The sequence below is a fragment of the Populus trichocarpa genome, chromosome 4 (genome assembly GCF_000002775.5).
Source record: "Populus trichocarpa isolate Nisqually-1 chromosome 4, P.trichocarpa_v4.1, whole genome shotgun sequence".
Classification (NCBI taxonomy): domain Eukaryota; kingdom Viridiplantae; phylum Streptophyta; class Magnoliopsida; order Malpighiales; family Salicaceae; genus Populus; species Populus trichocarpa.
In genome coordinates, this window is record NC_037288.2 from 3,044,876 (window position 1) to 3,060,903 (window position 16,028).

Sequence of the window (16,028 nt, forward strand, 5' to 3'; positions counted from 1 at the left end):
AAGCAAATCAAAACAAATCATGAAGCATAATTTCTAATCAACCTAATATTAAATAATGAAATTAGGAGGAAAATAAATTAAAAAAGAAAAAAAACCCGAGTAAATCAATTTAACCATCCAAACCCATGACCCATGCCATGAGTGAGACAACCAAATAAAAATAAATCTAATGTAAAATGATAAAATTAAAAAAAAAACATTGATTAAAAAACTAAAAAAAAAACCCGAGTCGTTAACCCATGACTTGTGTCACGAGAATAAGATAACCCAATAAAAAATAAATTTAATATTAAAATATAAAATTAAAAAAAATATTGATTGAAAAACATTTAAAAAAAATAAACAAAGCAATATTTTAATAAATAATGTTTTCTAAAGAGAGGTTCAATAAAATCTCCCATTGTTTTAGTTTTTTTTTAAATGTTGAAATTATAAGAAAAAAAGTTAATTAAAAAAAAAACTTGAGTTAACCGAGTTAACTTGCTAAACTCATGACTTGTTTAATGAGAGGAAACAACTAAATGAAAGCTATATTCAATATTTAAGGATGAAATTAAAAAAAATTAAAAAAAATCAATTAAAAATAAATAAATCATGTGTTAATCTTCTAAAACCATGACCAGGAAGGAGACAACCCAATAAAATAAATTAATATTAAAAAATAAGATTGAAAACAAAAACTGAACCCATCTCTCGACAAATCAACCAATGAACCAAGAACAGGCACGTCTGGGTTCTCAACATAGCATGATTTGTTTCCAAGTCATGATGCTCTCTCTAACTAAAGTCTGTTCAAAGTTCAACTAGAAAGATGGACTTGCAAATCAAACCTTTCTGAAGCAGACATTTCTGTTCTAGGGAGATTTGAAGACAGCAATTACTTTCAACTTTTTATTCTCTTTCTTTCTCAAATTTAGTTTCAGCTTAATTTTACAAGTTACATATCACAAATATAATATATTAGCATATCTTTCAACTTATCTCTTACTGTCTGAAAAGAAGACCTTCTGTTCTTCTTTTCTGGTAATAACTCCCGAAGGATCTTGATCTTTCTTGTTTCCAAGGATTTCTAAGGGTTTCCTGGCTTGCAGACCGAACACCGCTTCCATCTTCCTCTAGGATGGAGTCAGGATATACATCTTGCAGGCATGGGAAGCAACATATGCAGTCAATCCATGAAGTTTTCTCATTGAAACAAATGAGTGCTGCGATGCAAAGAGGAAAATGATATGTTTGAGTATAGAAACTGCATTCGTTCTGTTATCTATATAACAACAATTTCATTCCTCATTATCTGATAGCTGAATCCAAGAGCCTTTTTTCAGCAGGAAAAGGAATGAAAACATGCTAACAATTAGCTTGAAGTAAAATGAAATGTTTAATATACCGCCCACAGGTCTCTGACAATGACAGGATTATATGGAGAAAGTCCAATTTCCCTCCATCCCACGGTTATAGGGGCCCGAGATCCACTTCTATTCCATAGCACTACTGCAACTCTCTTCCTCGACAACGACCCTGCCCAAATCTGCATCAAATATTTAGCGTTATTAATACTCTGATAGTAAAGGGAAAAACGGTGTTCAGAACACACCTCTAGGCCAGCTTTTGCTCGTATTTTCCTGCCTTGAACTCCCAATGGATCCTGATTAACATCTATAACTTCCTTGTTTCCCAGGATTCTAAGAGTTTCATGGCTTGCAGATTGGACGTCACATCCAATGAGTAGAGGAGCCTGTCAGAACAAGGCTGTGGATTATGACAAGTTGCAGTAACGGACATGAGAAAGGTTTAAGATTCAGAGACGCACTTTCATTAGAGCCCAAATACTAAAATGAGAGCGGTACTCCTCTAAGCTCATCCCTCCGTTGCCTACTTCTAACATGTCAGGATCTACGAGGATTATTAAATATGGCAAACATAAGTAAATTTTGCAGCAAAAAAATTGTCTATTTTAATATTTTGTTGCACAAGAGCTGCATAGTTTCACACAAGACCGTAATATTCAGGGCAGAAGCTAGCACAACAGTTGCAGTTTACCATTCCATCTGCCAGGTCCGGCATATCTACCCCAAATGTTGTTTTCATCTGCGATTGATATCACACTGAAACAATCATGTATGCAAAATCAATTCATTGGCTAGAATATAACATGGAATGAAGATCAAAAGCCAGAAGGAGAAAGGAATAAAAAACCAGGACCTTTCCCATGTGTCTTTAATATCCCCTGTAGTTCTCCAAGCATTGCCATAGAAACCAGCCCATTTCGCCGGATACTCTTGTCCCCTATGAGATTGTTACTTTGTAAAAGTTTTGTCAAAAAAACATCAAACATTAAATAAATTTCTGTGCTGCTTCATTGAAACTGTGCTAGATAAACACACAGACAGAACATGCCAAAAAGGAGTTTATGCATAATCACGCGACTTACCATTCACATAACGAGTAAAGAATCGGCCGCCCAACCTTCCTCAATGCATAACTCATCCTAGCATACCTGTCACCAGAGGATAAGGAATTTCATCTGACACAAGTGAATGAAGTTACACAAAATTTATGGTTACCTATCCTGAGGTTTGGATCCGTCATGGTAGCAATTATCATACTTCAAGTAATCAACTCCCTGAGACAAAATGGACATGCAGTTAATTAATTTTTCAGCTTTTCCCAACTACATCTAAACAACTGTAAGTCATGTCAATCAAGCCGTAACAGATTACGACACTAACCCATTCAGCAAAGGTTTTTGCATCTTGCTCTTCATGTCCAAGAGAACCTGGCATTTTCTTGCTGCAGGTTCTGTAACTGAGGAGACCGAAAAAGTCTCTTAATATCATTTAGAATTTTTACCATAGGTCCTAGCCATCAAATAGCTGTTTAATTAAAAGAGGTCTACCCTGCATCAGAATATATGCCAAGTTTTAAGCCTTTTGAATGAACATAATCTGCTAGAGCCTTGATACCAGAAGGAAAGGTAGAAGCTTTTGCCCTTAAACTCCCCTTCCAGTCTCTTTTCTCTTCTCCCCAACAATCATCTGCCTTATCAGAAACACTTGGTAAATGTGTGCCATGCTATTGATAGTGACAGCACCAAAATCTTAACAAATTTATCCACGCAAAAAAGGTCTAAAGGAAGCAACAATTATGTCACATACCAATGTTAACATATTTGTATCCAAGTGCCGCCAAACCAGTTGAAACAAGAGCATCAGCTGTTGCCCAGAAACCAAACAAGAATCACCAAAAGTCAATTTTGAAATAATTAAAAAAAAAAGGAATTTCTTTCAAGAGGACTTGGATTTTGAATCTCTTGCATCCATAATATGATTTAGTCTATACTAAAACGACGAATACTCTCACACGTAATTTTCTTTGTTTCACACCAACAACAAAAGTTTGTAAGACTAAGTTTAAGATACGACTTGATCATAATCTAGACTCTCATTCTCTCTCAGTTGATTTTTCAGTGGATGTTGATAGACCTTGATTGGTCTAATTCAAACAAATCCCAAAAGTAATGACTTGTTCGTTAAAATTATTTGCAAAGAACACAACAAGTAAATTCCTAGAGCATTTCTGGTTCAGTACAAGACGGGCAAAGGGCATTGAATCAGTGCGGTATTCACAAAAAAACCCTGTTAAATTAATCCACTGAAACTTCAATTTCAAAACTAATAATGTCAATAAAGACATTCAAAGTCAATTTGAAAACGGAAAGCCTGCAAGAGATTTCAAATGAGCTTTCGTTAAAATTAGCCAGTCCTTTTAAATAATTTAAAATCAAAATACTAGCACTAGTACCTGGCGGTCACAGATCTCCAATATCTACACTGAAATTATAACATGAACTATTGAATATCTGCTCATTCAAAAGATCATTGTTTGAACAATTCTCAAGGAGAAAACTTAGCACATGCATGGTCGTGATATTCCACCATGTTGAAGGAGAAAGTGATGCTAGCTAGCATTGAAGATTGATACATACCAGTAGTCTTAATAGTCCTCTCATCTATATTGCATTGAAAATGATTCCAACTATTCCATCTGCACAGAAAATAAAACGTGCAGTTCAATCAAACTTTGATTATAATGACATTTTCTTTTCTCCACTGCCCAAAAAAAAATACTTTTTTTTCCTGGGAAGCTGAATTTTGTACACAATAGTACCCCATTGGTGGTGTTCGAGCCACACCATTGGCTAGAAGGAACTGTGTGTAGTCTTCAAGATTGGCATTGCTGCTGCTGACATTCATACAGTTAACCCCCTTGTTTATGCTTGCCACAACAAGAACAACATTAACAAAAAGAAAGCTAAATTTAGATCCCATTTTCATATTTTTCAAGCAAGTGAAAGTAGTTAATTAAGATCAAGAAATGGGCTAATGTAGATGGGTGATTTATGCATAGAACTGCCCGTCAAGCACGTATGAGGATGCCTGTCGGTGAGAAGACACGAGCATCTCTAAGATAGATTTGCTTTCATCAATACCGAGATATTGTGCAGGGACAATTTTGTTTTGTCTTGGTAAATAGAAATAAACAATTTTGCCCCCTATAGTTTGTATTGTTTCCACTTCAGTACCTAAACAAACTTGATTATTGCTCTTTTACGTTATATTACCATCCAATTTCGTCCTTCCTTGACCAAGCCAGCCACGGTTTCTAAATGTTGACTCGTCGGGCTTGGCTATACTTTCCTTTCCAGCTTTCCCTTTTCGCTATTTGGCATCATCACACTCAAAACCCTAACTATCACTATAATTTTATTGCAGGTCACTTTCGTTGGAATTATTGAAAGAAGATAAATGTAAGAATAAGATATAAAGTATGCGTTCAGTTCCTTTTTTAAACGTCTAAAGGATCTGTGAAAATGAAAGAAAGTTCCAAGAAATGATGTATAGTATAGCTTTTTTTGAGAAAACCTCAGTTTAATCCTAAATTTATGTACTCATTCTCAATTGAATTCCAAATCTATAAATTTTAAACGTTTCAAATAATTCTCAATTCGAGTGTTTTTGTTAATATTCATCCATATTTTAATCAGATTTTCTTCCAATTAATAACGTTGTTTGCATAAATATACACATTTTTTGTCATTTTTTTTTAAATCAACACCATTTTAATCAAAATATGCACGGTAGGCATAAACTTTTCAAATTTATATTTGAGATAATTTTTTAAAAATAAAAATAAAAAAATATCATAAAACTCAAGGTCTAATAATCTAAAGTAAAATAATAAAAATGGAAAAAATGCTTTTAAAAAAGCAATGTCGAAGAAAAAAACTCAAGTTAACATGAGTTAACTTGACTAATTTGACACTCACAATATGAGATTGGGATAAAGAAAACAACTTGGTAAAAAAAATCTAAGTTAAATAAAAAAATACTAAAAAAAAAACTTGAGTTAACCAAAGTTAACTTGACTAACTCTCACTTGGAAAAACCCTATGGAAAGACAAGTGGAAAAATCACAAAGAACAAGAGCAAATAATTTAATGTGAAATTATGAAATTAAAGAAAAATCAATTTTATAAAAACAACACTAAAAAAAAAAAAAACTTGAGTTAATCCGGGTTACCTCAACTAACCCGTAATCTAAATATATTATGCTGGTGCTGAGAATTTCAAATGAAAAAAATCCATTGCAAAATATATTTTTGCTTTCATTTGGACTTTTTATTTTGTTCTTTTCCAAAAAGTATTTCTTTATAAAATAAATTTAAAGCTAAAATATGTTAGATTTATTTCTAAGATATAAATAAATCATAAATTTTTTAATTAATATTTTTAATTCCAACTCTGTAGAAATTTTGTAGATAAGTTTCTTCAAATGAATAAAAGATATATAAGAAACTAACAAATTTCCTATAAAAAAAAGAGATTCAATTTAATAATTTGATTAACTTTAATGTAGTTTTATTATTTTTAGATTTAATATTTTAATTTTATTTTTTCAGGTTTCTTTTTAAGCAATTTTAGAGTTTTCATAAGCAAAAACAATACTGCTAATAATATATTCTATAAATTAGGAGCTAGTGATTTAAAATGCTTATTTTATGTTATTTAGAGTTATATGTGGTTAATAAATAGAATAATAAATGAAATTAACCTGTTTTTTATGTTTTAATAATTTTCAAAAGAATTTCTCCAATGTTGATTTTTTATTAATTAAAAATGAAGTAGGATTTACAAATTAGTATTGGAGATATATTATAATGGTAATATTATATTAAAAGTATAATAGTCAAACAATTTTTTAAAAAAAACTTATAATTTAATATATATAATTATAGATACACGTATTCGTAGAACTATTATATATCATCATCAAAATCAAATTTAAAAAATCAAATTCCGCAAAACAACAATATTACCACCATATATAATCATTAATTTAAAATTTTAATCTACAGTCATATCAATATCACCAACGACACGTTAATAGAGATGGAAATAGTATAGCTTATGCCTTGGGTAAAAAGGCCCTTTTCCAGTACCGTGAGAGAATTTGGATGAGGAAAATATTGCTCTCTTGATTTCACGTATTGTACTCAAGAATTCTCCTCTTTCACATCAATGATATTGTGATTTTCTTTTTTCTGACAAAAAAAAAAACACATTACTTTTTATATATATATATATAAAGAAAAAAAACTATAGCAAAAATAATCAACAAAAGATTAAAAATTTTAAAGAGGCAAAGAGAGTGAGAAGAAAAAAAAACTTTTTTAAAAGAGACTGAAATTCAAGAACGATATTTTTAATGAGGGAGTTGGAGATTCAGAGAGAGAGAGAGAGAGAGAGAGAGGGAGAGGGAGAGGGAGAGATCATACAAGAAATAGTCTGATGAACTCATGACCAAAATGTCAAGTTAATAGTCTACAAGAAAATGTTTTTTTTTTTTTTTTGTATTTTTTTCAATTATAAAAGAGAGGTTTGAATCTGAAACTTTTTTTTATAAGAAAACAAAGACGTATATATTAGTTGAGCTGTAAGCTCATTGACCATGCATTAATGACGATATTCAATTATGAGTAAAGATATAATGCATGGTATTTGGATCCCTAACTTAAAATATTTAATTTTTTTAGGCTGAAAGTATATTTATCACAAATGCAAGCCTCAGCATGAGAAATTAACCCACTAATTATGACATTTCAAATAATTTTCTGAAGGCAAGTATCATATTCACAGAGCACTTAATTATATCTTAATATTTTTAAATAAACATTATCATGTAACATTAAAATTTATATTTAAACCTAGATCATATTTAATCATCTAACTTATCTTTGAACTTGTTAAATTAATGGTTAAAATACAAGTTAGATAGGATGTTTTAAATTTATCTATTGGCTTAAAAACAAAAAATTTCTTGTTAACTAAACATTTTTCTTCTATGAGTACGGCTTACTGTCAATTATGTATCTAAAATTCTATTTGAAAATATGATTGTTATTGTTTTTTAAAGTGTTTTTCACTTGAAAATGCATTAAAATAATATTTTTTTTATTTTAAAAAAATTATTTTTGACATCAGCACATTAAAATGATCTGAAAACACTAAAAAATATTAATTTAAAATAAAAAAATTTAAAACTTTTTTAAAAATATTTTTAAAATACAAAAATAGTAACTAGATATTTCCTATAATTAGGAAGCGGTAATCTCCTTGTTTTCTTTCCTGGAAATCAAGTCTCCTAGCAGGCAACGCATTATTTTCCAAAAACTACGTGTAATGTCACTATGGAAGCCAAAATTTAGTGCATGTATAGATTTAATTTAATAATATTCGTACAATCAATAAAGTCAAATGACAGCACACAGAACTGTCTCATTGGGGATCCCCTCTTCAAAGGTGGCTATGCTTTCGGTGATTGTCGGTTGGATCATCCATGGTTATCCTTCTGTCTGCTGCTGCCTTCAAGCTTTGATCATTAAAAGAAAAAAAAAGGGGAGAGAACACATAGAAAGTTCCCAATAAGACAGGGAAAATCCGTACGGATGCTCTACTGCAATGTCATTAAGATGTTTATAATTAGATTGTGTTCTCCCGTCAAAACATGTAGCATATGCATATCGATTTCTGTGTAATTTCATTTCTTGTTTTGCATGGAAATTGAACGCTCATCTTTAGTTTTATACAGGTAGCATCTTCAGAGCAACATGAGAATAAGAATTCAGTGCAAGAACGATGCATATATATAGAGAGAGTTGTGTATAATTAAATATATATGTGTGACTAAGCAATACAAGGGATATATGCACATATATTTAAGAAAGATTTTGATTTTGGTACGATGTACGATTGTACATAGCAGAAAAGAACATAGACGATAACTTGATTGTCGACGTCATGCATGGAGAATATTAGTATGGGGATCGGAGATTTATGTCTGTAGCTAGCTAAGCTAATGAATGAGAAGATGATGACACGTTCAAAGATTCAAGGTATATTCCATCTCGGCTGTCTTTCTTAGATATATCCTAGTTCCATTGAATTTTGACTATTATTTGTTAACCAATTGGTATATATATTCCCAAAACAGAGGTTTAAGGTGGCTAGCTCATTCTAACAATTAAAAACAAAAAAAAACAAAAAACACTACTAGGCCAACTCTTCATATAGATCCAAACAATTTAATTCATTGATACTTATAGTATAAACAATATATATATATATATATATAGTAGCTATTCTAGAGGGTCATTATAATATGAAACCTTCAATTCAAGAGAGGTGCATGACCTTCTTCTTTACACGTACATTATTTATTTTCATTTATAAATTACTCTCTTATTCAATACATATGGAATTGGATGCCAGTAAATTAAAAAAAAAATCATTCAATAAACTTAGATATGTTATTTCAATGTAAAAACATCAACTTGCTTTTAAACTCTGATTTAAGAGGTGAAAATATTTATGGCTTTCTCGAACCTCACCGCCAACTGCACAAAAATTTCGTGGAAATTTGAGTTCAAGGGGCTCTCTCTACACTCTTATCTCTTGATTGATTATTTTTTAATTAGGCTTTTGGTTTTCAATGCACGCACGCACCTACTGTCGTGCACTATCTTTCTTTTAGTCAGGCCTGTTCCATCATGACTCATGATCACACAATCGTTCTAATTTCTTAATTAAAGGAGAGATAATTATCGCATTTTCGCAGCATAACATCTTCAATTTCGTAGCTAGAGAGAGAGGGGAGAGAATTCATTCACAAGATCAAAATAAAAAATAAATGGAGTGCAAACACAGACTCACCCATATGATCAATCATATCTGCATTTTCAATTATTGCTGGAAAAATATATTTGAAATTAATGAACATATAAATTACAAGTATGGTTCTTGAACAAAATATATGTGCAACTTAAAAAAACAAGAAATCATTGATTACATGATGGAAACAATCAACATTGCTCGATACTTACTTTGAGCTATCTAGTTTCCCTCTTAATTATTTGTTGCATCTTAATTTTATTTCTTACATTTGCAGGAAAAAAAATCTGAATGAAGAATTGATCGTTAACAAAAATTAACAAATAAAAGAATTTGATGCTTTTTTAATTGATTAAGTCATGATGCATGTGGTTTTGTATGCGTATGTGTGCTTCATCTTGATTTCTCGTCAGTAATAATTCTTCATGAAATATGTACGGTGCTTGTGCGTTTCGCTTCTGCATCCACTTCGATCAAATTATGCACAACCGCATCCATTGCTGTCGTTAAGAATTGAGACCAATTCCTGCGTTAAGAAAAACTCAAGATTAGTTATGTATTAGACATATATATATATATATATATAAATCAAACATTAAAACATAATATAGCAGCATGAACTAACAAAATGATAATGGTTTCAGAGTATTTTAGTTTTAAATTATGAATTATCAACATTTTGTGCTACAAATCAAGAATGGTATAGTATACATACCCTTCAAGTGTGTCAAATGTAAGTCCAACGGTGTACTTTGCCTCTTCGAGAGCATATGTAAACCTTTGCAGCTCTTCGCCTGGACAAAGCCCATTATCCTTGACATGGAGCTGAGACGGTTTGACATCACAGAATATAGGTATAACTCTTTTCTTTGTCTCCATTAATAAAGCCAGTTCATGGAGACAAAAGTACGAATCACAATAACGGGGAGAAAATACAGCAACCCCAACCTTACATTCATGGATAGCTCTGTCAATGTTGTCAAATAGTTTGTCACCAGGTCTCATGTTCTTGCTGTCCAAAAATGGATGGAGCCTGAGTCTAGAAAGATGATCAAAGAGCAACCCAGAAATGGTCCTCTTCGTATCGATGCACCGATGATTAATGAACACATCACAGGGTGGTCTTTTAAGGGATTGGATTTGGTTATGGTGGTTCAAGATTTTACGACATAAGTTCTTGGCTGCTGATGCTGAACGCTGCTGCATGGCTTGATGAAGAAGCTAAGAAAAAAAAAATGATAATTTGTGTACAATAACAGTATTAAGAACTCGATTGTTTTGTATTATTTTTTATTTTCTACATGTCCTTGCTCTACCGGTGGGATCGAATATTTATAGCTAGGTGTCAGCGTGAAAGGATAGAAAGACTGAATTTCATTTTAGTTTGATTTCAAGGCATAGAATTCCAAATTCGGACCGACTACTCATGAGAAAATACCTGGTATTTGTTGAGGCAAGACACAGCAAAAAAGAAGTAAAAATATTTAAATTATTTGACTCTCTTGTCTACCTGAAAAAACCTTCAAACACGTTTATTTTATTTTATTTTATTTATTTTTTTAAGATCGCTGACATGGTCACTGGATTGTGAATTCATATTTTTCTGTTTCCCTTTTTTGGAACGATTATCTATAAAAGGGTGAATTTCTTTTGGCCCCATCACAGTACATCTTTGTTTTGGTCCCCGATCATGAAACTTTTTTTTTTTTTTTAATTTTTAATTGCTTGGATCTCCGTTACTTTGATGTCATTCTCATCAACATATATGCCCAAACTTCGGCTGTTCTTCAATTTCTATTTGTTTTGGTGATTTAAAATTGAAGTATAATATTTTGTGATTAATAATTTAATGACTTTTACCGTTTAGTAAATTGCGGCTGATCTTCCTAGCTCTGTTCACCTACCTTCATATTCTAATTGTTCAGAAGAGTTTATACTTCGCAGTCTTGTTGAACGTCATATCATGATGATAATTACTTATAATAAGTTTCTATACCATAAATATATATATTTTATGGTATGCAGCGTGACACACAGAAGTCTTCATTTTTTAAAATGAAGTAATCCAGTAAAGTATCGTGGAACACAAAATCCAAATGGTCAAGAAATGTAGTTTTTTTTTCACGTAGAGCAGGGTGTACGTATACATTTCCATTAATAAATATTGCAGAAATTAGATTTTCAAAATGGTAATTGATCCGTGCATATAATTTGTCCCAGGAACGATAATTAATGCCCTAATTGCTCAGGAGGTCATTCACCATATGCACAGGTCAAGGAATGAAATTGGTATATATTTTGGTAGCAAATTAAGACCAATCCCTTGTGGCATGAACGTGTATTGTGCACAGTGTATTTTGTAGGGTAAGAACCAGGTTCCTTCCCCTCCTTAATTCTTCGTTTATGAACCAAAGAAAAGTAATCAATTGATCAAGAAGTACTGTATGATTTGGCATTGGAAGCCGATTTTAGTTAATTGTCCTCCAAGCTTTTGTATGAATGCTTGGCTCGTGGAATTGACAACGTGTGGGTTATGATGACTACAAAATTAATGAATTTACACTTCATATTTGAGGGCCAATAATTGAGAATTAATTAGTATTACAACTTGATTAACAAGAATATTAAAACTTTGTGGGCTCCCCAAACTCCTTAAGTGTTTATTTCTATGAATTTAAAGGTTTGTAGTGGTCTCATGCATGGTCTGTCAAAGATGAGTAACCAACAAGAAATTGCACGAATTTTAGCAATTATATTAAGACTATTAATTAATTGCATGTATATATATCACGATTTTCTATTTTATTTAATTTCTTCCTTAGGTTTAATGACATAAGCATGAGATTATTTATGACATAGACATCCCGGTGATTTCAATTTAAATAATTAGATATATATGATTTGGTCGGTTGTAAAGTAGGAGTCAAGCCGTCCATGATCAAGCTATTTTTTTTCATGATTATATCTAACCATTTTTTCTTTTTTCTAAAATTAAAACCAATAAAAAATATGGCATGTGTCCCTCCTCTAGTTAAAAGTTATAATTAATAATAATAAAAAAAAGTACTTTGATCATAGATAAAAAGACTCTTAATATGGAATGTACATCCATTCAATTGTTCAAATTAAAAATGATATAATGTCTTTACTTAAAATAAATAACACAAGAGCAATTGATATAATTAAACTTATTAATTATTTAGTTATTACTTATTAATGTTAATAATACATTTTATGATAGAGTTAAATGATTACAAGATAATGTGAGGAATTTGATTTTTATTTTTTATAGTAATAGTTTCAATGACCTAATATATAATAATTCTCATTAATTATTAGGACTTGGATCATAGATAGAAGCTCAAGCCAATGCAAAATTATCAAGTGAGTGCGGTTATCTTAAATTATATAGGCACCTTTTCATATAAATTATATATATGGGATCTACAAAGTAATTGAAGAAAAATCACTTGACAATAGTGTCAAAGAACCATTTCAATCTTGGGTTGAGATGGTTCTTTGACATGGTATCAGAGCCTTAATGACTAAATGGTCACGAGTTCAAATCTTACCATCCCTATTAATTTGATAAAAATCAAGTGCAAGGTAATGTGGACCTGTGCAAGTTTCAAGCCCAAAGGGCTTTCACTTGAGGGGGTATGTTAGAGAATAATATAAATCATATCTTGTGACCTCATCTAAAAGCTTAAGTTTTTAGGTTGAAATGGTTTTTTGACAAATAGTTGGTTAATAATAAGTAAAATGACGTATGAGTAGAAAATCACATAATGGTTTTGATGAAGATGTGAAAAAACCTTAAATAGAAATTAAGTTTTTTTTTTTTTTGCTGTGTATTAGGTTTGTGGAGTAATGGTATGGGTTTTGCTGAAAAACCAATACCTTGTTGAGATAAGGCACCCTCCAATGTTAAGTAAGTAATTATGGGAAGAGAAAGTAATATACAAGAAGATAAAAAAAAATTATAGAGAGCTTGTATCTAGGTGTGATGGTCTGGAAAATTATATGGCATAACCTGATCTGACTCTGACTTTGTATGGTTGTGAATGCTTTGGCTTTGTATGGCTAGACTGGCTTTATATGGCCAAGTACGAATTTGGACTTGTATTTGTATTGTGTACCTAGAACTTGTTGGGATTAGCTTAGTTTAGCTTTATATATGGATGGACAAGGATGAACTTGTATGTTGCTACCTTTGTGTGTAGCTTTGGCTTGCTTTTTTATGGTTGTTTATGCTCAGGAGTTGTTACACGATGAATGTATGTATTTATGTACCCAAACCTTGAACTTACTTCATAGAGAAAGAGACAGATCATTTGTGAAGACATTAGTGTTGTGGAGTTGGCAATCCATTACAAAAAAACATAATTGTCAGTGTTATTCAATTCTTTTTATGGACAAAAAACCATTAGCTAGCCATAGTGGTGTGTTGTGCACAAGCCTTTGAGGTATGTGCAATGTTTGATGGAGATATTAGCTAGCCATCCATTAAAAGTAAGCATAAAAGACATGCCAACATGCCAAATAGTGTTACAATTGGCATTAAAAGAGTTGTGTGAGCAAGAAAATTATGTGTTGTACAGTCTTGGAAAATATATAAAAAAAAATGTATCAAGAAGTATAAGGGCCAGGATTGGACAACCCGAGGTAAAGATGTCTAGGTTGGGTGCTAGTGCCGAAAGGATTAAAATAATCTATTCTTGGGTTGCCTTGGAAGGCACCTAGGTCAGCCCAACATTGCCTAGCTCAAACATCAAATGCCTTCAATGCCCTAGTGCTTGGGCGAGCCCATGCACAATGTCACACGTGGGTGTGACAATGTTATGACTAAGCTTGCTAAAAAATATGGTGTGTGCCTTCAAGAGAGGGGTGTTATTAGGAAGGAAAAAGATTTTAGGTTTAATTATAAAATTATGATTTTAGGTTTTAGGTTTTAGGTTTGATAAAGGTTTTAGGTTTAATAAAGAATCAAAAGTAGAAGGATCGAATTAAAAACATTACATATTCAAATTAGAATTGAAGATATAAGTCGAAAAAAAAAACTTAAACAAAAGGGAAAAGAACAAAGATAAAAACTAAAAGAACTGAATCTGAAACACCAACAACAATAAGGACCGAAGTTGATTTTCTGGGGTAAGAGAAAGAAATGAAGTAGAAAAATAAGAGAACCACTAGTGACAAACCGATCATTTTAGATGCTACATGCTACCAATAAAGAAAGAGGACACGGAAAAGAACCAAATGAAACAGCAAAAGCTTATTTTTCACAAGGAGATATTACACCCGTCATTCAAAGTACATAATGTCTTTCAAGTGCTGGCTCATGCAAGGAACCCAACATATATTGGATTTTGATGTGTTAGATTTTGCCTTTCTAATTTAATGAGAAGCATTTTGACGAGTTGGATTTATTATGAGTACACCCACGTAATTTTGTAAGTGTAAAGCTCATAATGGTTGGTCTCTCATACAATAATTTGGCAAGTGAGGGAGAAGGTGAGGAAGAGAGAGGCTTGGGGGAGCATTAGTTAATTGATGGAGGCACAATGCTCCTTTTTATTTTTCTTTTTTTTCCCCTCCTGGGCCAACATGCTCTATTTGTAATTGGGCATGTACTAAAGGTTGACCATGTGTTCTCTCTCTCTCTTTTTTTGGATTTTTTTTTCCCTTCAAGAGTATCAATGATTTGCCTCTGGTGTACAAGTTGCTGCAAAAATATCCATTTTCCTTGCCTTCTATGGAACAATTAATTATTTACTTGCACTATACTATTAAAGGTTGGATTAATTTTTAAAAAAAGTTAATAAAAAATATTTAGGTATTATTAATGTATTTTCAAGAAAGAAAAAAATAAAATGTGCAGATATTAATCTAATATGATTTGATTAATTTGACAGTTCAAAGACAATCTGAACAACTAGAAAAAAAATAAATTCAATATTGAGATGACAACACATTGAATCGACCCAGATCAACCTAGTTAAAGATTTAAAATCTGTGAATCAGGTCATGAGACCATGATAATCTCATAAAAAAAATTAAAGAATATATTAAAATCCAATTCTTAAACAAAACAATGTTGAAGAATGAAATTGAAAAAAAAAATCAATTAAAAAAAAGAAAAGAACTGAGTTAACTCGGGTTAGTCCACCAAACCTGGATCATGAGACTTGAATAATCCAATAGAAAGAAAATTAAAATAAATTATGAAACTCAATTCCCAATCAATTTAACATTGAATGATGAAATTGAAAAAAAAATCAATTAAACAACAAAAAAAAAAATACCTGAGTCAACCCAGTTTAACCCCCCAAACACTTGACTTGGATCATGAGACTCAGATAATCTCGTAGAAAGCAAATCGAAACAAATTATGAAGCTTAATTCTCAATCAACCCAAACGTTGAAGGATGAAATTGAAAAAAACAATCAATTACAGAAAAAGATAAAAAAAACCTGAGTCGACTAAGTTAACCCGCAAAACTTGTAATTCAGGTTATGAAATTGTGCTAACCGTACAAAAAAAACTAACATAAATTACAAAGCTCAAACCCTAATAAATCTAATATTAAACAATAAAATTTAAAAAAACATTGTTTTAATAAATAATATTTTGTAAGGAGGTATCAATGATTTCCCCTTCTCTGTTAATTCTCCTTATTGTTTTTCTAAAAAACCAGTATAATAATAATAATAATAATTAGGTCAACCTAACATCGTATATCATTTAGATAATATTAAGATGTTCAATTGAAGTTCTCAATTAATGAGTCCCATGTGCTT

At 31.4% G+C, this 16,028-nt stretch overlaps 2 protein-coding genes across 2 annotated transcripts; both read right to left on the reverse strand.

Annotated features, from left to right (window-relative positions):
* Positions 1 to 863: 863 nt before the first annotated feature.
* On the reverse strand, positions 864 to 4,490 carry LOC7490809 (alpha-galactosidase). Its single transcript, XM_024599034.2, has 13 exons — positions 4,168 to 4,490; positions 3,986 to 4,044; positions 3,156 to 3,212; positions 2,897 to 3,035; positions 2,730 to 2,805; positions 2,565 to 2,623; positions 2,432 to 2,497; positions 2,203 to 2,286; positions 2,041 to 2,105; positions 1,811 to 1,893; positions 1,595 to 1,735; positions 1,388 to 1,528; positions 864 to 1,205 (listed from the first exon to the last, which is right to left on the reverse strand). Exons 1-13 carry the CDS (start codon positions 4,332 to 4,334, stop codon positions 1,116 to 1,118), a joined length of 1,227 nt encoding a protein of 408 aa, XP_024454802.1. The 5' UTR covers positions 4,335 to 4,490; the 3' UTR covers positions 864 to 1,115.
* A 4,871-nt stretch (positions 4,491 to 9,361) lies between these two features.
* On the reverse strand, positions 9,362 to 10,531 carry LOC7490810 (TIR-only protein). Its single transcript, XM_002305643.4, has 2 exons — positions 9,943 to 10,531; positions 9,362 to 9,753 (listed from the first exon to the last, which is right to left on the reverse strand). Exons 1-2 carry the CDS (start codon positions 10,431 to 10,433, stop codon positions 9,651 to 9,653), a joined length of 594 nt encoding a protein of 197 aa, XP_002305679.2. The 5' UTR covers positions 10,434 to 10,531; the 3' UTR covers positions 9,362 to 9,650.
* Between the last annotated feature and the right edge of the window lie 5,497 nt (positions 10,532 to 16,028).